Genomic DNA, 26,074 nt, shown 5'->3' on the forward strand with positions numbered 1-26,074 from the left:
CCTTGCTCCCATGTCCTTGCAGCATGTTCACATACTCACTTTGATGCATTATCTTTGGTATCAGAAATTTACAAGGTATCAACGTTGCTCAACGTATACGACAATTACTTTCCGGTGGTAGCAATGGAAGCATATTGGCCTGTGTACGAGGGGGAAACAGTTTGGCATAACGATTTAATGCGTCGGAATAAAAGCGGTCGACCAAACAGCAGGCGTATTAGAACCGAGATGGACGTAACTGAAAAAATGCAGAGGAAGTGTAGTATATGTCGTGAGGTAGGACATAATAGGACCAAATGTCCCAATCGTGGATCTAGCTCCACAACATAGTTTTTAGTTTCGATGATATTTGTAATTTACTTTTTCAATGAAATGAACTTTTTTCATAGATTTTATGGGTTACAACACAAAAAACATTACCAAAAAAATAATGGATTCAGGAGACATATTGAAAGAAATTACCAAATATTACCATGGAAAAAATATTTGGAACCCATAATATTTACAAACATTTAAGAGAAAATATTACCGAAAACATTAATGTTGAAAGAAAAAAATTACCGAAAAAAATTACCATGGAAAAAAAAATTACCGAAAAAATTATATAAAAAAATAATGTTGAAAGAATATTTGAAAAATATAATATAAAAAAATTTAAGAGAAAATATGTTAAAGAAAAAAATATGGGGGGGTGTTGTCGTCGGGGGGGTGGCGACAACACCTAAAATTTGCATGTAGGCGCCAGGCCCACTGGCGACGACGTTCTGGGCTTAGTGTTGTCGCCACCCCCCCCTGGCGACAACGTGGTGCAGGTAGTAAAAAAGTGACATTTGGAGAATTTTTTTGAAAACTTGGTTATTTCTGAAATTTTTTTTAAAAAACTTGTTATTCAAAAAAAAAATTCTTTTAATGCAACAGGAAAGAGAAAGTGGTTTAAATGAAAGAGAATAAAATGATCAATAAAGTTTAACTTAAAATGACAAAAGTATCCTTTTAAAAAGGCGAAATTATCAAATCTCTTGTACAGGGCCGGCCCAATCAACATAGAGGCCCCGTTCTAATTTTGAAAATGGGCCCAAATTTAAAATATAAATACAATTATAATAATTAAAAAAAACACATAAAAATCATATTTATGTATTAATCAATAATATATTTAATTAAAATTATTTTGAATTTTGATCTATCTCAATTTTTGTATTTTATTGAGTTTTTATTATAGCATTTTTTGATTTATTGAATTTTTATCATAACATTTTACTTATTTCAATTAGTATTTATAGAAAAAAAATTGGACCTTTTAAAATTATGAGGCCCCTAAAATTTGGGGCCCTGTGCTGTAGCACTTCCTGCACATGCACAGGGCCGGCCCTGCTCTTGTATTTATGTACAGTTGCTGAAGGTGCAATGTTAAAAAAAAAAAGTAATGTTATTCTTACATTCATATTATACACCAATACTTACACCAAATACTATTCACCTATTTATACGATGAATAATGTTTTTAAAATAAAATAATAATATTTATAAACAATAATTTTTATTTTAAAAATTAACGTATGTAAGGACGACTACTATTTATGTACGGATGAAACTGTTCACGTTACTATTCATAAACAGTACATTACAGTAGTCACCAAATTTGGTTAATGCAGTAATGAAGTTGGTTAATGCAACATCCAGGTATTAAAAATAATTTTTAGCAGTCACCAAACTTGGTTAATGCAGTAATGAAGTTGGTTAATGCAACATTCAGGTATTAAAAATAATTTTTAGTAGTCACCAAACTTGGTTAATGCAGTGTAAAAATTTGATTAATGCAGTAATGAAGTTGGTTAATGCAACATCCAGGTATTAAAAATAATTTTTAACAGTCATCAAACTTGGTTAATACAGTAATGAAGTTGGTTAATGCACGTCCGTACATGAACAGTATCATCTGTAATTTTAAAAAAAATATTTTTTATAAATATTATTATTTTATTTTTAAAAACAGTGTTCACCGTATAAATATGGTGAACAGTGTTTGATGTAAATATTGATGTATAATATGGGTGTAAGAATAACATTACTCTAAAAAAATTGTCAAAATATCTTTCCTCATATTTTATAAACCTTCGTTCTTTAGAAGATTTACTTATTCATGCTTCCATGCTTTTCAGACTCTCCATCATTTTAAGTTATGACGTGGCATCAAAGTCTTTTATTCTTTGTTTTAAAGTTTGAAGGAGAGAGGAAATGAAGTCTTTGGAGAAAAAAAGACTTAAAAGAAGATTTTTTTTTTCTAAAAAATGTTTTTGTGATATATTTTAGGGTTAATAGTAATTTATCCCCTGGTAATATGAGCGTGTTTCGGTTTACCCCCACCGTTGCCAAAGGCAGGTTTTAGCAACGATTTTTTTGAAAAAACCGTTGCCAAAGGGTAGGGAGGGGGGAAAATCAAAATTCACTAACATTATAGGGGGATGAATTACTATTAACCCTATATTTTAGAGAAAATGGGATGTGCACCGAAAGTGTAAATTACTTTTACACTGTCAACCAATGACAACCATGTATCTTACCAAGTCATCACTTAAATTTTAAATTACTAATATGATTTGACACTTTAAAATAATATGATTGAATGTCTATTTAATACTTTTTTACACTAACAGTCCACTACCATTAAACTCTATATTTTAAGTTTTAAAATTCTTGTAATATATATCATAAATTAAATTTGAAAATTTTATTTAAAACCTCTAAAACTCCTTAATATATATCACAAGTCTTTGATACAATTCTCAGTAAATTGATTATCCCTGTTTAGGGTAACCGATTTCCACTTTGATATTTTATTTTTCCATACTTTCAAAATTGTTTTTCAAATAAGCTGCTTTCCACTAAACGATCTCAAAAGTTTTTAAAATGCATTTGAATTAACAAGGACTTCCAATAAGAACTCCCAAAGAACTAAAAGTTGTTGGATACTATGTTTTACGATGAAGACATATGGACGAACTATTTATTTCAAATTACCTCTTGTAATCCCTGCCATATCAATTACTTTCTCAGTTTTCTTGTTTCCAAATCTTAGTAAACACATAAGGTTTCACTTAAATGGATTTAAGATTTCTAGTCAAATCTCAATTACTTTCTCCAAAACCAATATAATTAGACGAGTCCTTAAGATCTGTTGATGAGAAAATTGTTAATTTTTAAAGATTGTTTTTGCGTGCCTTGACAAAGAGATACAAGATTTTTAAAGATTGTGATGTCTCAGCAATCGAGTGATGAATCTCCCGTTTCAGACTCGGCAACACCGGAAGAGTCCTCTAACCCTAATAGAGTTCTTAAGGTTGTCCATTTAAGGACGATTAGCAGTGACGAAGTAAAGGCCACAAAGCCTAAAATGACTCATGCAAAATGGCCCAAGGAGGGTATTCACAACAAGGGTACCAAATCCTCAGCATCAGCTACCATGGAGGAACTTACTAAAGAAGGATCCAAATATGTCGATAGCGCAATTACCAGGATTGTTACTCGTATTCTGAAGGAGAATCATCAAGTGCCTGGAATATCTATTCCTCTTCAAACCATATGGATGATCCCCTCAATAACACCAGTAAGGCTGAGGCTGTTAACACCGTTGATAGTAACCTAGAAATCTACAAGGATGAACAAGGGTTTACTAAGAATACCAATGTCACCGAAGATGTCAATGACATTGACAATAATGAGCACCCTAAGGCCAATACTGAAACTGATACTAATGTGGTTGACTTAGATGAGTACTTTGACGACGAATTACTTACCTCCTTGAATCCTAGTGTAGCCAACAGGCTAATGACAAGAAGAAAAGGCAAAGCTGTTGTCCAAGGATCTCCTAAAAGGAGCACTCAAGTGAACAACCCTGCCAAAGACACTGTCAGGAAGAAGAGTACTTCTGTAGGATCTGTCAAGAGCAAAGCTGTAACCAAGAGTAAAGGGGTTGGTCCATCAAAATCTTGGAGCAGGGTCATTCCAAAGAAAAGAAAAGAGCGGGAAATCGTTGAACCTGAATCTGATGTTGAAGTGAATGTCCCTGACATTCCATCGAGGAAGAAGCCTACAACCAGTAAGCTTGTTCCTGTATTCCTGAAGTTCCCATTGATAATGTGTCTTTCCACTATGCCTCTAGTGCCAGCAGATGGAAGTATGTTCTCCAAAAGAGATTGGTTGTTGAAAGGGAATTGGCTCCAAATGCTCTTGAAAACAAGGAGGTCTTAGAGTTGATTCAAGAAGCTGGACTGCTAAAAACTGTGTGCAATCTTCCCAAATGTTATGAGAAACTAGTAAAAGAATTTGTGGTAAACCTATCTGAAGATTGTGGCAACGGCAGGAGTGCATACTACAAAAAGGTGTTTGTAAGAGGTAAGTGTGTATCGTTCTCTCCTTTTGTGATTAATAAATTCTTGGAAAGAACAGATGAAGCTCAAACCGAGCTGGAAGTAACAGACAACCAAGTCTGTCAAGTGATCACAGCCAAGCAAGTAAAAAGTTGGCCCATAAAAGAGAAGCTAACTGCAAGCAAGCTAAGCATCAAGTATGCAATGCTTCACAAGATAGGAGCAGCTAATTGGGTTCCAACAAATTACAAGTCCGCTATCTCAACTGTGCTTGGTAGCTTTTTGTATGCTGTAGGAACAAAGGCAAAGTTTGATTATGGAGCATATATTTTTGACCAAACCATAAAGCATGCTGGAAGCTTCAGTATTAAGGGTCCAATTACCTTTCCATCCTTCTTGTGTGGTATAATTCTGGAGCAGTATTCAAACATTCTCAATGAACATGATGTAGTGTGCAAAAGAGAAAGTCCCTTGGCCTTCCATTACAAACTGTTTCAGGGTAAGCATGTTCCAGACATTGTCATGACATCAGCTGAAACTTCCAAATCTGGAACATCAGTCAGCAAAGCAGAAGTCATAACAATGCTAAAAGAGACTTGCAAAGAATTGGAATCAAGAAAAATATCTCTTGAAAAAATGATACGTACTCTGGAAATGGATGAGAATGAGGAGTTTGCAGATACTGAAGAGATGGAAGACAAAGATAAACAAGAAGGGGAAGAAGAAAATGTTAGTCCGGCTGATGCCTCTGAGAAAGAAAGTTCTTCAGACACCTCAAGTGGGTCTGAATCTGGGCAGTAATTCCAGCTGGAGTCCTGTTTGTTTTTGTTTTTTTTTGTTTTGTTTGATTTGTTTCTTTTGCTTTTAGTTTTATTTAATTTCGGTCAGTTTAAATTTTTGGACTTATTTAAACTTGGAGGAGGAGAAGTTTTTTTTAGGCTTTGGCAACATTTATGGCCAAACAGGGGGAGAAGTAATATGTCACCCCAGAACAACAAGAATGGTGGTTGTGTGTTATCAACAATTCTAATTTGCTTATTTTTGTGTTGATCTGTTTGTGCTTGTGCTACTCTTGTGGCTGTCTGTCTGTTTTTGTTTGAGCACTGTGTGCATACTGGTGATGTATGCTGTTTGTTTGTATTAGCTTGTGTTATTGTGTTTTGGTTATCCGCTGCAAGTTTTTCTCTAGTATGGTGTGACAGGTTGTTTTAGCCAAAAATTTGCCAAAGGGGGAGATTGAAGGTGTATTCATGTTGGCTGCATTATTGGTAAAACATACCTGGTTGATTTTGTATATGCAGGTTGCATATATGTGTGAAGCTAATACAGGTTTTGTAGTGAATGTCATGATCGATGTCATCATATCCGTGTGTGACACCAGGAGCTGTTGTTGTTTATTAGTTGTGTTTCCCGATTTATCCCTTTTATCAGTTTAGGAAACTTATTATTGAGTGCTGCATATTTCGTCCAGAAGATCCTACTGATAGCACATTGTGTAACAGACAGTTGGCGTGTGAATTAGGTTAACTTTGTTAACCCTAAGGTGTTTCTTAAAAAGCCCAAGGCCCAAGACTGCATATAAAAAGGACTGCAATCCTAATTTGGAATGCAGACAGAAGATTTTATTTTGTGAAGAACGGCTGTTCTGTAACTGTCTCGTGTGATCCACGCTATTGTCTTTGATGATTGCGTTGGAATTAGTTTGTGTTTTTGTAATGTCACTCTAAGCTTTTAAGCACGAGTGTGTGTCTCTTGATTGAAGCTTTTAAGTAGATCAAGGTGTGTTTTTGAAGAGTGTCTTCTATCTGTAATTGTTTATTGTTTATGTGTAATCACTGTTGTGATTGAGGGGGAGTGGAATGGAGATATTCCATATCTAGGTAGAACCTAGGTTGAAGGGTCATTGGGTAGTGATTAAGTGAGAAGTTGTAAACGAGGGAGTTTAGCTTTGAATTGATACTACTGATAGTGGACTTCATCCCTGGCTTGGTAGCCCCCAGAGTAGGTTGTTTGAACCGAACTGGGTAAACAATTTTGTGTGTTCTTTACTGTTTTGTTATTACTTTCTGTGCTGCATAATGGTGGATGTCATAACATCCAGTTTGACATCGAGCGTGTGTTACTAGAATTTTCAAAGACTGTCATCAATATGTTTGTTCCAAGCTCTTGGAGCTTGGTTCAAACTATACAATGCTTTATGAAATTTGTAGTATCTCATCTCTTGGTTCTTCACTACAAATCCGGGGGGCTGCTCTACATAAACATCTTCATCGAGCAGACAGTTCAAAAATGGAGATTTGACGTACATTTGATATATCCCCCAATACCAACAATTAATCAGATGGTCTCAAGCCTAGCCACATCTGCAAACACTTCCTCAAAGTTTATACCTTCAAGTTGTAAAAATCCCTTCGCTACCAATCGATCCTTATACATGATTATCTTGCCTTTGGGATTTGCCTTCACTTTATAGACCCAACGCACACCAATTGGCTTCTTTCTAAGCGATATATCAAATAAATCCCAAGTGCCATTCTTTTCAATAGATTCCATCTCCTCTTTCATTGCACAAGTCCACTTTGGATCACTTAGAGCCTCCTCCGTATTCACTGCTTCAGATTCAGCCATAAGGGCAAAGTGAAAGAAATCACATTCATTATTGACTTCGTTATCTTGAAATCTCTCGCATTCTTGGAGTCCTAAAGGAAAGACCCTTTGCCTTGTTGATCTTCTAAGATTATCCTCGTTTAGAACCTCATTTGGGGGCTGCACGACAGTTTCAGAACTGACAGGATCATTAAAAAACAAAGTTGTTAGGGTTCTGTTCTGCTGGTAACCGGTTACACCAGAATGAACTGACTGGGTGTAACCGGTTACACCTTCTGCAGACCTGGATGTCTGTTTTTTCTGCTGGTAAGCGGTTACATCAGATTGCACTCCCTAATGGTAATCGGTTACACTGGGAATGACAGTACCAATTTCTTTAAAAATAACATCCCAGCTTATCGCAATCCTTCGATTTTTCGCATCAAACAGCTTGTAACCACCTTTAGAATGATATCCAACAAAAATAATATCCCCTCCTTTGTCGTCAAACTTATTACTAAGTTGATCCGACACATGTCTATACGCTACCGAACCAAAAACTCTCAAATGGATTAGATTCAGTTTGAATCCGAACCATACCTTTTCCGATGTAAGCTTCTCAAGCTTCTTGGTAGGACATCTATTCAACAAGTAAGTGGCTGTAGAAACAGCTTGTCCCCATAGTTCCTTCGGTAAATTTTTACCGCTCATGCTTCGAACCATGTTCATAATCGAGCGATTTTTCCTATCGATAATACCATTTTGCTGAGGCATATATGGTGGCACAATCTCACGCACTATACCCTCATCATCACAATATTTCCCAAACACATCCGAGGTATACTCACTTCCACCATCCATTTTGAGAATCTTAAACTTGTGACCACATTTCCTCTCCACCATGGACTTAAACTTCTTGAACACATCAAACACCCCATCCTTCCTCTTGATAATCATCGATAAATGTGACAAAATACCTATTGCCACCAAATGTTTCAACTTGCATTGGCCTACAAACATCGGAATACATCACCTCAAGGTGAGTTTTGGTCCTATGACCCGCATCCTTGCTAAAACTCCCCTTCTGTTTCTTTTCCTTCACACATTCCTCACACAACTCAACTAGAATGTTATTATGTGGCAGCCCGGTAACCATTTCGTTTTGTTGCAACACTTTGAGATCACGAAAATTCAAATGCCCAAGACGGTAGTGTCATAGCCACTCTTATCGACTTGCCGCTGTAGCTAAGCACCTATGCTCCAACACTTTCAACTCCATTTTGAAAGTCCTATTGGAAGCCATAAGAGCCTTAAGGATCAACACTCCACTAGCATCCACAACGTGCAAAATCTTGTCTTTCAAGCGTATTTTATAACCATTCTCAAGAAATTGGCCAACACTCAAAATATTACACTTAATAACCAAAATATAAAACACATATTTGATCATAAAATGTCCATCATTCTTTTTCTCGACCAAGACATCACCGACACCTTCGACCGCAAGAGTGGAATCATCCACAAATTTAACTCTACTTTTTGCGACTTGATTGATTTTCGCAAACAAATCCTTTCTCCCCGTCATATGCGTTAAACAACCGGATTCCAAGTACCATTCATCGCTTCCTTGAACTCCATCTCGCACCGAGATCATTACATTTTGTTCCCAGTGCAAATTTGTCCCGTTTTCCGAACTACTGCAGTTGCTGTCCCGGGAGTTGCAGCTGCTGGCCAGTACCTCTGAACTGCCATCAAACTCCCCAGTAATCATCACTAAGAGCATATCTTCATCATCTACCTCTTGCCTAGCAACCTTAGCTTCATCCCCTTGGGAATCCCTCTGTTTTGCACCATATTCATTCGAGAGATGTCCCAATTTCTTACATTTCCAGCACTGCACTTTACTTTTATCCCTTGGTTTTCCACCTCTCGTGTTACCTTGATCACCATATCTATTGGAGTTGCTGCTCTCACCTTTTTGCCCCGTCAAAACCTTCGAATTTTGTTAATCACCTCCACCAAAATTCTAAAAAGTTTACTTCTCTTTAGAAGCTCATTTTCCTTTCGATCCTTTACTCTTCTCGTTGAAACGAGCTTGTAAAGCTATCTCTGCCTTTGCCTTATCGTTTTCTCTCTCGTCCATTCTTTGTTCATGCACCTCTAATGAACTTTGAAGCTCATCCTTGCTCAACGTTGCAAAATCCTTCCATTCTTTGATAACCACTACAATGTTATCAAATATTGACGTTAAAGAACGCAAAATCTTCGACACAACATTCTGCTATAAAATGGTTTCTCCACAAGCCTTAATTTGATTCACCAAACGCGTAATACGTGTCACATAATCGTTGATCGTTTCCTTCACTTCCATCTGCGTTAACTCAAATTTCCTTTTGTGAGTTTGTAACCTCACCACCTTAGCCTTATCAGCCCCTGCATAAGCTTTCTCCAAAACCTCCCAAGCTTGCTTTGCCGACTCGCAATCGCCGACCTTTTCAAAGTTATTGCTATCAACACAATACTGAATCAAGTAAATGTGCCTTGTAGTCTTTTTTCTTCTCTTCCTTGAATGAAGCTCGATGTACATTTGTAGCCTTAGCCCCAAGTGGTGTAACTCCATTGTTGGCGATGTCGAGAACTTCTTGATACCCAAAAAAACTTTCATTTATTTGGACCACTTGTCATAATTCTCTGATTCAAGAATCAATAGGTTGGTGGGAATCCGGTCGTTGGAAACGGTACTCATTGTTGCAACAGAAATGGATCAGAACCCGACTTTTGATGCCAAATGTCAAAACATACAAAATCAATTAAGGTGAATCAATGGAGAATTGGATTTATTTAGAGAAGATGAAGTTTAGAGAATTGAGAGAGAGAGAGAGAGAGAGAGAGAGAGAGAGAGAGAGAGAGAGAGAGAGAGAGAGAGAGAGAGAGAGAGAGAGAGAGAGAGAGAGAGAGAGAGAGTTAAAATTGGCATTAACCATAATAGGGAACATTAAACCCCTTATAAACATCAAGTTACAAAATGATTGAGGAGCTAAAAATAATTAAAACAGTAACAGAAAAATTGACAGTTGCAGACATGACCGATTACAACATAACCAAATCAATATGTCTCTGATTATCAGGCTCGTAACCGGTTACACCATATCCCGTAACCGGTTACACCAATTGATATGAGACAGAAAACAACTTTTTTCAACACTATGCATAGGGGTGGCAAACGGGCATGCCCGCGCCCGTTTAGCCCGCCCCGCAAAAGCCCGCAAATAAACGGGGCGGGGCGGGCATAGTTGAAGATGCGGGCCTAAAACCTAGCCCCGCCCCGCAAAAAAGTGAGGGCGGGGCGGGCAAAGCCCGCGGGCATTGCACCTTTTAAGCCTAAAAACATAAAAATTTATGAAAATGTACATGTCCGCAAAAGCCCGCATTGAAAACGGGGCGGGGCGGTCACATTAGAGGGTGAGGGCCTAAAACCTTGGCCCGCCCCGCACTAAAGTGCGGGTAAAACGGGCATGCCCAACGGGCCGGGCCCGTTTTGCCACCCCTAACTATGCACCCTATTAATGCATGGTGAGTTTGAGAAAACGTAGATAATATTATTCGTTAAATATGATTTTTATTGTATTTTAGTAATGATTGTTTAGGCTTTTCATGTTTCTAATATTTATACTCTAACACTTATTCAACCACTTTTGATTAATTAGTCTATTAAAACTCTAAGTTACTGAATGTTGTTCTTTCTCCTTCATATGTCTATATGCTTACCATTCTTATCATTATCATGAAGTAAAATACGAAACATAATTCTTTTCCAAATTAAACCCCTTCAAATGTATGTGTTCTACTCAGTTTGAAAGAGTCAAATGTGCAGGACTAGACTGCATCCACCGTACAACTCTATCACATGATCACTGTGCAGAATCATTTCTTAAGATCAAACTACTGTCTATCGTACATGCACAAAATCCTTGCCTGACCAAACCACAAGATCATAACTCAGTCAAAAAAACGTTTACCAACCCAAATCACAACCATCTGTCTCTTTATATTCTTTGTCCTTTAAAACACCTTCTATACAAACCTTGTCTATTAGTACTACTACTTTGTTCCTTTCACACACAAAATATAGAAGAAAACAAAGAAGGCTTTGTTTTTATCTGATATTCTAGCTGAAAAAATTGCCAGAAATGTCAACAAATGAACATGAGTTATTGAATATTGAGGTCCTTGCATCTTCTAATTTTTTTTCATTTATTCATTTCATTTTTATTATAATAACTAAATGTATTTATATTTTTCTGAGATGTATTTATTTGTTAATACTTAAGGTACAAACTTTGGTTCTCAAAGTACATATGAACTGTGAAGGGTGTAGGGCTAAAGTCAAGAAAGTACTTAGAAAAGTTGAAGGTAAATTTTATTAAAATTTAATCATATTTTAATTTCTATGTTTATCATCTTTATGAAGTTATAGAACCATTGTGTATCAGGTGTCTATGGAGTAGACATTAATGCAGAAGAGCAAGAAGTAATGGTGACAGGTATTGTGAACCCTTCAACTTTGGTCCAAAAGTTAGCCAAATTGGGTAAGCATGCAGAAATTTGGAATGAAGAAGATTACAGCCAAGAACACATAGATGATGAGAATAATGTCAAAGACAACAATGAAGAATATATAATGAATGACACGAGTGCCTATGAAAATCAGTATATGATTCCAACCTTCTATGGCCAAGATATTAATCAATATTTGGCAGCACCAACACCACCATTGTTTTTTGAAAGTTTTAACAATAGGGAAAATGAAAATGCTATCAGAATCAGTGATTATCCAAAATGGATGTGGCCTGCAAATTTTCAAGAGAATAGTGGAATTAATTATTCTGGTTTATGGAATCAAGAAAGGCCACATAACATCCTTGGAGTGTCATCAACTATTGGTGAATATGGTTATCATTATCAACCATCTCTTAGGCCTAACATACATGGATACTACCATGGTTATTAAATATTATCACCCTTCAAATAAGTTTTATGTATTTTATTTTACTACTGAATTTTAGACTGAATGAATCCATTTCAGATTCACATATCTACTGAATTAGACAATCACAGACAGACGCTGATATTTAGCATATAAGGTGCCAAATGTTAAGCCAAAGAACTACAAACAATCCACAAGAGTAACCAATATTAAACATACTGAATAAGTTAGCAAACACAGTATATATAATATCAGGGTCGTCCCAAGTATAGTGTCTTCAATTTGGTTTTCTTTCTTAGAGGTGTTTAAGCCTCATATAAAAATTGAGTATTATTTATATGAATAAGTAGGCCTCAAAATTTTGACAGCATCTTGTAGCAGAGGTGGTAAAACCCGCGTAAATTTCTTGTTTTGGTCAGGGTCATGGCCATTATTACTATGTAGAACATCAATGCCATTATCACACACTACGCCAAATTTAAGCTGTAGTAGCGCAGCTACTAAAGCGCTTTTAGCAAAAGCGTTCTCGTAGGGCTCGCTAAAAACAAAATTAATAAACAAGGGAAAATGATGCAAAAAAAGCGCTCTGGTAGGGGGGGTTATGAGAGCGCTTTCAAAAAGCGCTCTGGTAGGGGGAGGTATGAGAGCGCTTTTAAAAAGCGCTCTGATAGGGGGGTTATGAAAGCGCTTTTAAAAGCGCTCTTATAGGGTGGGTGCTACGAAAGCGCTTTTGGGATAAAAGCGCTCTGGTAGGGGGTGTTATTAAAGCGCTTTTGAAAAGCGCTCTGGTAGCCCATTTAAAAAATTATATATTTTACAAACACACGCGTTTTGTTTCAGATCCAAAACACGCGAACCTTCTTCTTCCTTTCGTTGCTCCGCCGTCCTCACTCCCTCTCCAGCCTTCAACCGACTCCGCCGCCGCCTTCCTCACTCCATCGCCACCCTTCAACCGTCTCTTCTCTGTTCAGGTTAGGGTTTTGTGCCGGAAATTTTCCTTTTTTTCATTGTTTGCTTTCAAAAATACAAAATTTTATTTAGGGTTATAGTTAATATTATTGGGGCTTTTTTAATTTATCAGTGATTTAGGTTTTATCAGTGTGATTTAGAGTATTGAAGACAAAGTTTGTTAGGTTTTTATCAGTGATTTAGAGTATTGAAGACATGTATCAAGTAAGTAGAAGATGTTATTGATAATGAGACCTACAAGGGATATCTTTTTCATCAACTTTTACATGATTCAAGATTTTCTATATGTAGTTAGTAATAATCACGTTTTTCTATTGTAGGTTGAGCTTCAAACAGTGGATGGACTGGTAAAGGATAGAACACAATGTGCCCCTGCCGATTATGTTCCACAGAATATGAATCAAGTAATTGTACCCCGAAGTCTTCTGTGGCAGGATCCTTCGGGGTACAGTTACTTGATTCATATTCTGTGACACAATACAACTTGGATAGAAATGAGGCGATGCAGGTTAAGTCCAACAAAACCTTCAAATTTCTAGTCCAACAACCCCTTCTCATTATTGCAACATTTATTGATTGAGTAAACATACACCCCTAGCTTACACCAACACCGTAATTTTCTACATACAAGGTATACAATTCATTTTTTATTAATTTATTCTATCTTAATTTCTGTGCACAAGTATCTATCTGTGTTAAAATATACGGTGTAATATACAAGTGTAGGAAAATAAGTGTAGATATAGCATAGCTCAAAGATGAAGGAAAACGCTGAAGGGTAAGTAGTAGTAACTAGTTGTCATGTATTATTTGTCATAGAAATTAATATTCAACTTTTATTTGTGTCTAATTTTTCCTGTCAATTGGTTGTGAACTTTACATTAATTGTTGTTGCAGAGAAACTTCTTTTATTGCTAAGAGATAGTAGAAAGCTCACAAGGATACTGGGCTCTTTTGATCAATTTGGTAACAACTTCTCAAATTCTGTAATTGTTTGACATGCTGTTGGTTGAGTTTCTAATAGTGTTCCTATCAATAACATGTAGCTAATGTTGTTCTTGAGGGTGTCTGTGACCGGATTATTGTTAGTGATCTATATTGCTTTATCCCTCTGGGCTATATGACGTGGCTGTGTTAAATTTAAGGTAAACTTTATGTACAAAATTTGTTGAACTAATTTACAATAAATGATATTTCATTCCATGTATTCAAGTTAGATATATAAAGTCCTAAATATTAATAAATTAATTTGTATTTATTGATATATTTAATTTGATTATTCTTTTTACACGACACACACATATATATATATATATATATATATATATATATATATATATATATATATATATATATATATATATATATATATATATATATATATATATATATATATATATATATATATATACTCGTTCTACTCTTTACCTTCTTATTTTAGAGCTTTTATATAACAATAATCTTATTTTGATTATATTATTTTTATTTTGCAGATTGTGAAGATTTTCAATCATTTGAAGATGTTCAGACTTTGCAGGACTAGGACCGATTTAGTTGATTTAGTTGTTTAGGGATGATTTTCTTATTGTTATAATGTCATGTGAATTGGTTTAGTTGTTTTCATGTTAGAAATATGTGAATCGGTGTATATATATTTTGGATTAATTACAATGGTATAATTATAATGCATGTTTAGTATATAATCGAAATCGCTTCTTTGTTGAAATAATGAGATTACCGAAATAATGGGATTACGATTGTAAATTATAGGTTTATGGGATAACAATGGTAAATTACAGGTTCATGAAAGAATGCTGCCATAAATGCAGGTTTAGAAATTATAAAAATAATAGGTTTATAAAAAAAAAGCATAAAAAATAAAATAAAAAACGCAACCTACGAAAGCGCTTTTGGAAAAGCGCTCTTATAGGGGGGCTATCAGTGCGCTTTTTCCAGAAAAAGCGCTCTAATAGGGGGGGATACCAGAGCGCTTTTTCCAGAAAAGCGCTCTTATAGGGGGGTCTACCAGAGCGCTTTTAGAAGCGCTTTTGTTACCTACGCCAGCGCTGGCTTTCACAGCGATTTAAAGCGCTTTTAAAGCCCAAAATAAGCGCTTTCGTAGGCCTTCCGTGTTGTAGTGACAGGAATGCAAATGGACAAACAACTCAGATTGTTTGATCATTTCCAATACAGTTTTAATCATTTTATCGCATAAAATCCACCACCTGGAGTTTAATCGTTGCTCCTATGCAAATTGCAACCTAGTTTTCACAAAACATCACAACCAAAAATTAAACAAGGCGATGCACGTTTATAAACACTAAAATTGGTGTCACCTTCAAACATACCTTAATCACTTATCCCTTACACACATCGTGCTTGAGAGACCGTGGATTGGCATATATCAGCTTAAATTACTTCTCCCTTATATGTCTCGTACTTAAGAAATTGTGAATTTGGATATCTTTGGCAAAGGCCCAAAGGGCCCAGCCCACCAACTATCCAACTCTTAAATAACATGATAAACACTTGGATAGCAAGTGGCGAGATCAAATAACAAGCATGGAATCAAGTCTGGCCCACTTTCTCTAATGGGAAGACGTATCAAGTCACATGTTAAGTGAGTTGAACGAAATTCACTTAAGGGATAACAAAAGCATTAGTTGGATTAACCTCATTCCAACATAATAGGATGACACCCTCCACCTTAGGCCATCTCCAACGACAATCAATTGCCGTTTCGTAAGCCAGCTAGAAGTAAGTTATAAAATTAAAGTTATGCCACGCATGCCAACGTTTAAATGCAAAACAACGGTAATTTTAAATAAAATAATAATATAATTTGGAAACTGTGCTGCAACGGCTCTTTTGCCATTTTTTATTTTAATAATTTATTTGGTTATAAATACAAGCAAATGTTAGTCAAATTTTATCTCATAAATTTATTCCTTACTCATAGTATTTTAAATTTTTCTCTCACAATTTCATCTTATTAGCCTTCAATTGATCATATATTTTACCAAATTTTTCATCTTCTTAGTTCAAATTATTATTGTTAAGGCAAATGGACCCTAATCAATATAATTTTCAACAAACTATGTTCCATCTCATGCAAAATCAGCAAAATTCTAATCCTCAAAATTCTCAATTTCCCTCACCGACAACAAACTCTACTGTATTTTTCCGTCACCAAACAACCCAAATATTTATTTTAGACCACAGATAAATACTCACGGGATGAATTTTTCTCACCATGAACCCGAAACACCAAATGGGTTTATGTCTGAACGCCAAGTTCCACAATTTTCAACTCAAGTTGGTATTGAAAATATTACAATTGAAAAAGAACAAAGGCGTTCTGTTAAAAAAAACCCGAGAGGTATTCACAAGGGAAGAGGATACACTTCTTATGCAATCATGGCTAAATATTTCAAAGGATCCAATTGTGGGAGTTGATAAAAAAGTCGATAGCTTTTGGTTAAGAATCACCGATAATTATAACCAATATCGTGGCCAGTCACGAGAAAAGCTACAAGGCCAATTAAAATCTCGATGGCATCGAATAAATGACCTTGTTCAAAAATTTGTTGGGTGTTACAAACAAGTTGTTCGTGAAAAAAAAGTGGGGTATCAGAGAAAGATATCTTAGTCAATGCACGTGCTTTTTTTGAACAAGATGAAGGTGCGCCATTCAACCTTGAGTATGCATGGCGGCTTTTAAAAGATGAACCTAAATGGATGGGAGCATCCACCAAAAATTCTTCAAAGAGAACAAAGAATTCTACTAGCGGTGCATACATGACATCGCCAAACTCAGAAATACCTTCAAGTTATGAGTTTAACTCATCATCTCCAATGGAGCGTCCAATGGGACAAAAGGCGGCAAAACGAAAAGGTAAGGCAAAGGAAAATGCAAATGCAACTGAACCTCCTCCTAGTGTTATTTCTGATACAATGAATAAGAGAATGGAAGTAATGGAAAACCTAGCACGACTTAAGGAGGAAGAAAAAAAATTAGTCAAGGAAAAGATGGAGTTTGAAGCACGACTTAAGGAGGAGGAAAACAAATTAGTCAAGGAACCGATGGAGTTTGAAGCAATGCAATTCATAATGTCAGACACTTCTTAGATGAACGATAGTCAACGTGAATTTCATGAAAAACGTTGTAATAACCTAAAAGAAAAATATGGATGGTAATGATATGCAATGTTCTAGTATTTATTATATTTAAATATTATGTAGTATCAACACCTATTCTAATAAGATGCAATGTTCTAGTATTTATTATATTTAAAAATTATGTAGTACTTGTTATGTATCAACAACTATTTTAATAAGATGCAATGTTCTAGTATTTATTATATTTAAATATTATTCAAACTAGCCGTTATTCAAACTATCCTTATATATACTTTCATTCTTTTCTCACTTTTCTACCACCATCTCTCATTCTTCTATAATTTTTTCTACCACCCCTCTCTCATTATTCTATCATTTTTCTATCACTTTTCTAACACTTTTCTCTCACTTCAATGGATTCAAACAATTCAAACAATTCAAACAACCTCAACAAACTTTTTTGGGAGGTGATTGAAGAAGAACTTATGGACAACACAGATGAAGAACTATTGTTGTCAATGCTCGAGAAGGAACGTCAATCTGGAAGTTCATCAAGGCGAAAAAGAAGATCAGTGATAGATCGGAATCGTGAAGAAGGGAATATACGATTATTTAACGACTACTTCTCAGAAAATCCAGTATACACGGATGCCCAATTCCGTAGAAGGTTCAGAATGCATAGGCATTTGTTTCTTCAAATTGTAGAAACCCTTGGAAATCATGATGAATATTTTCAAATGAGGGTTGATGCAACTGGTAAAATGGGTCTTTCAACATTGCTAAAGTGTACTTCTGCCATTTGTATGTTGGCATATGGATCTTCCGCTGACATTGTAGACAAATATGTTTGAATTGGTGAAAGCACTGCAATTGAGTGCTTAGAGAGATTCGTAAGGGCGTGAATGAGGTATTTGGGGCTGAGTATTTGAGAAGGCCTAATAACAATAATGTTGAGCATCTTTTACAAATGGGGGAGTCACGTGGATTTTTAGGCATGCTAGGTTCCATTGATTGTATGCATTGGGAATGGAAGAATTGTCTTGTTGCATGGAAAGGACAGTTTTGTCGAGGTGATCATGGTGATAAGTGCCAAAATGTCGATATTTTGAGTATATATTTGTGGCACTTATCGATTCTATTCTTATGATTTTTGTAATAAAATCCTAACTTTTGTGTAAATATGTGCATACTTGTGTTTTTGATTCATTTTTATACCAATTAATAGTTTTCCATTCATTTTATAGGTATTCATGCATATTTGGAGCATTGAGTAATAAAGACCAAAGGCTAAGCTTCAAGAATGCAAATTCTACCAATTCATCAAAGAATAAGGCTCAAAATAAGGATGACAAAAATCATCATTTTGGTTTCCATTCATTCATTATTGGATAGAGCATTGAATAAGCTTTCCAACGCTTCGAACCGGGCGCAATTCGGAGTTACGGTTCTCAACTTATGGCGAAAACAAGATTTCACTTTTGCTGTCATCCGCTAAGCGGAGGGGGTCCGCTGAGCGGAGCTCCAGCGGAGCAAATCAGAGGCTGGATGCAATTTTGAGTCCGCTGAGCGGAGGGGGTCCGCTGAGCGGACCTGCGCAGAATTTTCTTTATATTTCTTCATTTGAGACATTTTAGGGTTATGGTTTTGGGAAAGTTTTAGTCCCAACTCCATCATTTTCATTCTTAGATCAAAATTAGCTTAGAAAACAACTTCGGAGGTTGCATAAGGATGATCGAGGGTGGATTGAGCGTCGAACGAAACTGACAAACCGGAAGATTTTCGGTTCATTTCTCTTCTTCTTTGTGTATTTCTCTTTGGTTGAGTTTGTTTGTATATTTACTTGAATCTTATGTATATTTACCGATTATAATGTTATGTTTAACTTGCTTTACAAATCTGTGTTGATATTATCTTGGATTTTTGCTCTATGCTGGGGATTTGGGGTGCTTTAGAGATAAACTTCTTGAATCCTTATCTAGGATGATAATTTGTTGGCTCTGAACTCTAGAGATGGATTTAGAGCTAGCATTCACTGTTTGTATCTGTTCTTAATGCTTTCGTGTTTGAGCGGCGCGCGAGAGATCGCCGACGCGAGAATACGGATGTTCTCGCGACTTTGCGTTAGAGATAACCTTAGTTGTGAGATGATCTCGTTTGTGCTCCAGAGATGGACGCTTATGTGAGAGATACGTGATAACATAGATGAGTATCGTAGGTTGAGTATAACGGGTTGGTAAGTGTATGTTTGTGAAGAGTGAATATATGTACATTCCTGATAAGTTGTTTCTCTTCTAAGAATGTGTTTATTCTTTTCTTGTCTATATCTTTGTTTACTTTTTGCTCATTCAAACCCAAGCTCGAAACCGTAGAAACTGTTGAATGGCATCTCTCCATCTTTGAGGACGATAATTCCCGGATCAATATTTCCAAATCTTTTTTGTTGCTTTCCCTATACTGCATTCAATAAAATGGCGTCGTTGTCGGGGATGGTTGTGGATTGCATCGCAATAGTTTTCGTGGTTTTGAGCTTTGTATATAACGTATATATTGTATATATGCTTACTTGTATATGTTTACTTGTTTAAGTTCACCATATAGGTTTACTTGTATATGTTACATATAAGTATACTTTTGTTGGTGACTGTTGGTGAAACATGTTGATCTCGGATTAGCTCTTTAATTACAAATCTTCACTTTTCAACTTGCGTATCCAACATTCACCAACTTTTCTTTTTTTATATGATAATACATGTATGTGTTCATACTTGTATATATGTGTTTGTTTATGTACATATTCTTATACTTGTGTTTTCTTTTATGTTTGTATATATTTGTACCCGTAACGTTTGTTGAGTGGTTGGTTAGGACACTTTCTTTAGGCTTGTGCGGTGAGACGTCACCATGGCATGACGAGAGGAGGCTACTTTCCAAACACCGAAACAATAAAGGCGTCGAGCTAACGACGTAAAAAAAGCGCTTGTTGGGAGGCACCCCAACAGTTGTAAATGTTGTTTATATTTAGGATTAAGAAGTATTTAGGTGAAGTGGAGGAATATTGGAACATCTGTTTGTGTTCTGATTTTTCTGTCATCCGCTAAGCGAGCCTAGCTCCGCTAAGCAATGACAGTAAAATTTTGTTTTCCTGCTTTGTACCAAAGGGGCTTCCATTCCACTTGGTTCATCCTTTTTCCCACTTTCACCAAGGCTAATTAGTAGTATATAATAGTTTGTTTTTCTAATTCTTTTATTGATTGCTTGTACTCAAATTTTGTCCGTTATTCGAAGATTTTTGAGGTGATTTTCCAAAGCTTGAGTGTTTCAACTTGCGGATGTATGGTAGGATATTGTTTTTGAAGTTGTATCATTCAAGGTATTCATTTATCGCTTTCTATAGCATAACATGTTTAGGAAACTTTTCATTTGTACAATTATCATACCATTCATTCTTTTGCATTACTTGCTTATTGATTGAATCACTTTAGTTCCCAAACCATAAATGTGAGGAAGCTTTCCATTGTTCATATATGTTGGAGGCCACAATCTTTGTTTTAACTGGATTTTATTATGCTTAATCTTTTGTTTATGTTGATTTTATGAAAGCATGAAAAGGATCAAGGCATTTTGTTTCATTTTGAGCACAACTACCAAAACCAAATAGTCAATTCACCTTGTGAGTGTGTGATCATTTGTTAACCCTTTTGAGCCTTTTTTTTCAATGTCCATGTTTTTGCTAAATACTTATCTTTGAGTGTTTAGTTCTCATTTTTGCATGGAGGATTGATTCTTTGTTTTCTTGAACCCTCAACCATGATTTTTGGTATGAATTCTTACCTTGCCTTAGAAAGTGGGGAGTATTCACATGATGATGTGGTTTAATTCAAGTTGGGGAGAGAAATGATTGCTACTTATTTGGTTGTTGCTATGAGGTTGAAAAGAAAGAAAAAGAAAAAAAAAGTGAAAAGGAAAGAAAAGAAAAAGAAAGAAAAAAATGTGAAAAAGTTTTGAAAAAGAAAAAGAAAAGATAAGTGAATAATTGTGCTAATAAGTATTGTGATTGGCTTGAGAAACTTGTGGTTAAAGAAGAAGTTTGATCGGAATTGTGTTGTTTAAATCTTTGGTGGATTGATCACTCCCTTAGGTTTAGGCAAGTTTTTGTTTCGATTAGCCTTAGGACATATCCCTTGTTTGTTAACCAAGCCACATTACAACCTTGAAAAGTCCTTGTGATTCTTGCTTTTGTATCTTCAATGTGATTTTTGGATGAATGCATAATTTAATCTTTTGTTTGCAAGATTGTTGGATGAGTGTTTAAAGTCCTTCACCTTTGTGTGTTCTTCATCCATTGATGAATTTTTGCTAGGTGTGATTCATGATGTGAGCATGTATTGTGTTAGAATGTTTTGTATGCTTTTTGTGCTTAGGATTCGTTTCGTTTACATGTTTTTGTTGTAGTATAGTGGTAAGTATTTACTTTGTTTATACGTTTCTGTATTAAGCCATACATTTGTTTTTGGTTTTCAAAACTTGTTGATTCACAATTCTTTGGTTTATTACTTTTGATTCTTTGATTTATTTGACATTGTTTGAGGACAAACAAAGTTTCAAGTTGGAGAGAGTTTGATAAGTGCCAAAATGTCGATATTTTGAGTATATATTGTGGCACTTATCAATTCTATTCTTATGATTTTTGTAATAAAATCCCAACTTTGGTGTAAATATGTGCATACTTGTGTTTTTGATTCATTTTTATACCAATTAATAGTTTTCCATTCATTTTATAGGTATTCATGCATATTTGGAGCATTGAGTAATAAAGACCAAAGGCTAAGCTTCAAGAATGCAAATTCTACCAATTCATCAAAGAATAAGGCTCAAAATAAGGATGACCAAAATCATCATTTTGGTTTCCATTCATTCATTATTGGATAAAGCATTGAATAAGCTTTCCAACGCTTCGAACCGGGCGTAATTCAGAGTTACGGTTCTCAACTTATGGCGAAAACAAGATTTCACTTTTGCTGTCATCCGCTAAGCGGAGGGGGTCCGCTGAGCAGAGCTCCAGCGGAGCAAATCAGAGGCTGGATACAATTTTGAGTCCGCTGAGCGGACCTGCGCAGAATTTTCTTTATATTTCTTCATTTGAGATATTTTAGGGTTATGGTTTTGGGAAAGTTTTAGTCCCAACTCCATCATTTTCATTCTTAGATCAAAATTAGCTTAGAAAACAACTTCAGAGGTTGCATAAGGATGATCGGGGGTGGATTGAGCGTCGAACGGAGCTGACAAACCGGAAGATTTTCGGTTCATTTCTCTGCTTCTTTGTGTATTTCTCTTTGGTTGGGTTTGTTTGTATATTTACTTGAATCTTATGTATATTTACCGATTATAATGTTATGTTTAACTTGCTTTACAAATCTGTGTTGATATTATCCTGGATTTTTGCTCTATGCTGGGGATTTGGGGTGCTTTAGAGATAAACTTCTTGAATCCTTATCTAGGATGATAATCTGTTGGCTCTGAACTCTAGAGATGGATTTAAAGCTAGCATTCACTGTTTATATCTGTTCTTAATGCTTTCGTGTTTGAGCGGCGCGCGAGAGATCGCCGACGCGAGAATACGGATGTTCTCGCGACTTTACGTTAGAGATAACCTTAGTTATGAGATGATCTCGTTTGTGCTCCAGAGATGGACGCTTATGTGAGAGATACGTGATAACATAGATGAGTATCGTAGGTTGAGTATAACGGGTTGGTAAGTGTATGTTTGTGAAGAGTGAATATATTTACATTCCTGATAAGTTATTTCTCTTCTAAGAATGTGTTTATTATTTTCTTGTCTATATCTTTGTTTACTTTTTGCTCATTCAAACCCAAGCTCGAAACCGTAGAAACTGTTGAATGGCATCTCTCCATCTTTGAGGACGATAATTCCCGGATCAATATTTCCAAATCTTTTTTGTTGCTTGCCCTATACTGCATTCAACACATGGTAAACCCACGATCATGCTTGAAGCAGTGGCATCACAAGACTTATGGATTTGGCATGCATTTTTTGGTATTGCAGGTTCAAACAATGACATTAATGTGCTAAACCATTCCAATGTGTTTAACAATCAATGGGACTCCATATAATATGGGGTATTATTTAGCGGATGATATATATCCTGAGTGGGTTACATTTGTCAAGACCATTTCAATGCCGCCAAGAGAAAAGAGAAAACTATTTGCACAACACCAAGAATCATCTAGAAAGGATGTGGAACGGGCATTTGGAGTACTTTAATCTCGATTTGCAATAATACGTGGTCCAGCGCGTGCTTGGCACATAGAAACCCTCAAGCATACCATATATGCTTGCATCATATTGCACAACATGATTGTCGAAGAAGAACGACACATATATAGAGATGATTTTGATTACTCTTATGATAATGCAGGTAACAACAACTCAACGACTGAAACATTTAACGGTCCTCATCCGAATCTTGCAACAAGACTACAAAGAAGAGCAAGTCTTCGTGAAAAACAAGTTCATCGCCAACTTCAAGAAGATTTAGTCGAACATATTTGGGAATGTTTTGGACACGAGGATGAAGAAATTTAAATTTGAGTAATTCTATTATGTTATTTATTTTTATTGTTTTTAATTATATGTCATGTATTGTATTTGAGATTAATTTTAATTATCATTTTAAATTTTATGTTTAATTTTAATTATATTTATTTTATATTAATTTAAATTTAAATAATTTAAATAATTATTTAAACCAAATAAAATTTAATATGAATAAAATATTAATATATAAAGTAAAATTGTGGGACCCAATATGGGTTCTTTAGAATTGCACCATTGGAGTAAAAATTGAGTGAGTTGCTTTAAGATGATGTGGCTTATTGGATCCCACAAAAAACCAAAAATGAGTTGCACCATTGGAGATGCTCTTAGTGAGTCAAACCCTAGAGATGTGTAGCTGGTTTTATAGGCATAAGAATCATTTTCCCGAGTAACTTCTTTACTAGAGGTTCCATCTATAAATACTCAGACAGACAGGTTGAGTAGATTCATTCACAATTGTACTCACCGCAAGTACAATTGACGCCAACTGCGGTGCTTGACTAACGAAATAAGAATTTTTTCCTATGCCTTATACTACTTTAGCAAGGACTTTAATGAGAATCAAGTCAATTATTCTACTACTAAAACATAACTGTTAGTAGTAGTATTTTTTTTTTTTTGGAAAAGTTTTACTCTGAATTTTTTCAAAAGTTGTTGTTTTATACATATTATGCAAAACTTAAGTACTAACTCACCATGGGAGATCCTAAGCCTTGGCTACTCAGAAGAATACTTTTGTTCCAAGAGTTCAACTTAAAAATCAAAGACAAAAAAGGCGTTGAAAATGTGGTGGTTGATCACCTCTCAAGGTGAGAGAACTCTAAAGTTACTAAGAAAGAGAAGAACAAAGTTGAGGAGTTCTCTGATGAGCATTTGTTTGCGGTGACTGAGAGGCCATGATTTTCTTATATGACTAATTTTAAAGCCGTAAATATCATTCTAGATGAGTTCACATGGCAGTAGAAGAAGAATTTTTTCAAGGAAGAAAATTTTTATATGTGGGATGACCTGTACTTATTTAAGGTGATAACATTGTAACAAATGCCAAAAACAGATAATATAACCAAGAGGAATGAAAAGCCCCAGAAGAGAATATTAGAGCTTGAATCTTTTGATTGTTGCAGCATCGACTTCATGTGTCTTTCTCCTTCATCTTACTCTTACTTTTATATTCTATTTTACGTTGATTATGTCACTAAATGGGTTAAAGTTATAGCTTGTGTGACTAATGACAAGAACATGAAGAAGAAGAAGAAGAAGAAGAAGAAGAAGAACAACAACAACATTGAAATTAAAGAGATAAAGTTAGAGAGAGTGCAATAGATATTCATATAGGTTTGGACTACAACTTGGGCTACTCTTGTCCCCGAGAGTTTTCTTTTGAGAGTTCCACAAAAAATAAGTCTTGGGCTCTTAAAGATATGCCCACAAAACTTTTACAATAATGAGATATTTTACACAAGTAGAACCCTAAACCAAACAGATTTTTTAAGAGGTTGTACTCACAAACCAAATAGAGATTTTAACTAGTTGATCTCAAGAATCAAACTGAAATTTTAATAGGTTAATCTCAAGAACCGAACAAGAATATTGCTCAAGAGAATCACATACTTGAACAAGAAGAAATGTAGTATCACACTAGTACAATCTAACTCTCACAAGTAATATTCACCCACTTGGCACTAAGGCAACTATAGTGAAGAATAAGAAAATAGTGAAAAAAAAAATATACAATAGTATAGTATAATTTCAATTTTGAAAGAAGGTGTGAAATAAAAATGAGGAAAAATCTTCTATTTATTGGAGAAGTTTTGGTTAAAAAAGGAAAAGATCCATGAGTTTTTTTAATGATCTAAATATCTAATCGATTAACCTTTGTTGTTAATCTATTAGATAAGATGAATAAGGAAGGTTTTTTAAATTGGTCGTCACTAATTGATTAAATATTTCCTTAAACAATTTGGAGGTGTTAAAATGAGTTAATTGATTAATCCTAATGTGTTAATCAATTAACTAGTGTAAAAATCGCTTATAATAGTTTAAGCAAGTTGGTAATAACTTAATACATGTATACAAACATTTTTAGGTGCATTTTAATATAAAAGAGGCTTCAAATCATTTTTTTAAGTATGTTTGTGAGCCTCCTTAGTATCTCGAGAGTTACTTTTATACCTTTACATTACACTGGTCACTCAGAAACAAGATAAGACGTGCTTTCACACTTCCTCTATTTTACAACCTTGAAGCTTCAAGATCAACTGTTTGATTCATAATTGACTAAGCACTTCATTTGAGACTTGATTGTTATAACTGATGAGACTTGATATAGCTTATTTAATAGACACCATCATCAAAGGTTGTTGGACTTGAGATCACCAAGGAATTCACTAAATTCCATTTGACATTAGGTGTTGTCTGTTGGAAATT

At 35.3% G+C, this 26,074-nt stretch overlaps 3 protein-coding genes and 2 pseudogenes across 3 annotated transcripts; 4 read left to right on the forward strand and 1 right to left on the reverse strand.

The window, feature by feature from the left end:
• Nucleotides 1–3,256: 3,256 nt before the first annotated feature.
• Nucleotides 3,257–5,171, forward strand: LOC131658295 (uncharacterized). The gene is made up of 3 exons (XM_058927604.1): nt 3,257–3,422; nt 3,539–4,124; nt 4,172–5,171. Exons 1-3 carry the CDS (start codon nt 3,257–3,259, stop codon nt 5,169–5,171), a joined length of 1,752 nt encoding a protein of 583 aa, XP_058783587.1.
• Nucleotides 5,172–8,181: 3,010 nt separating this feature from the next.
• LOC131658297 (uncharacterized) lies at nt 8,182–9,576 on the reverse strand. Its single transcript, XM_058927605.1, has 3 exons — nt 9,291–9,576; nt 9,033–9,179; nt 8,182–8,930 (listed from the first exon to the last, which is right to left on the reverse strand). Exons 1-3 carry the CDS (start codon nt 9,574–9,576, stop codon nt 8,182–8,184), a joined length of 1,182 nt encoding a protein of 393 aa, XP_058783588.1.
• A 1,570-nt stretch (nt 9,577–11,146) lies between these two features.
• Nucleotides 11,147–11,967, forward strand: LOC131658298 (heavy metal-associated isoprenylated plant protein 28-like). Its single transcript, XM_058927606.1, has 3 exons — nt 11,147–11,182; nt 11,288–11,369; nt 11,450–11,967. The coding sequence occupies exons 1-3, from the start codon at nt 11,147–11,149 to the stop codon at nt 11,965–11,967; spliced, it is 636 nt and encodes a 211-aa protein (XP_058783589.1).
• Nucleotides 11,968–15,976: 4,009 nt separating this feature from the next.
• Nucleotides 15,977–17,109, forward strand: LOC131656066 (glutathione S-transferase T3-like; annotated as a pseudogene).
• Nucleotides 17,110–17,444: 335 nt separating this feature from the next.
• Nucleotides 17,445–23,314, forward strand: LOC131658299 (uncharacterized; annotated as a pseudogene).
• The last annotated feature ends 2,760 nt before the right edge of the window (nt 23,315–26,074 follow it).

The sequence above is a fragment of the Vicia villosa genome, linkage group LG3 (genome assembly GCF_029867415.1).
Source record: "Vicia villosa cultivar HV-30 ecotype Madison, WI linkage group LG3, Vvil1.0, whole genome shotgun sequence".
NCBI lineage: Eukaryota > Viridiplantae > Streptophyta > Magnoliopsida > Fabales > Fabaceae > Vicia > Vicia villosa.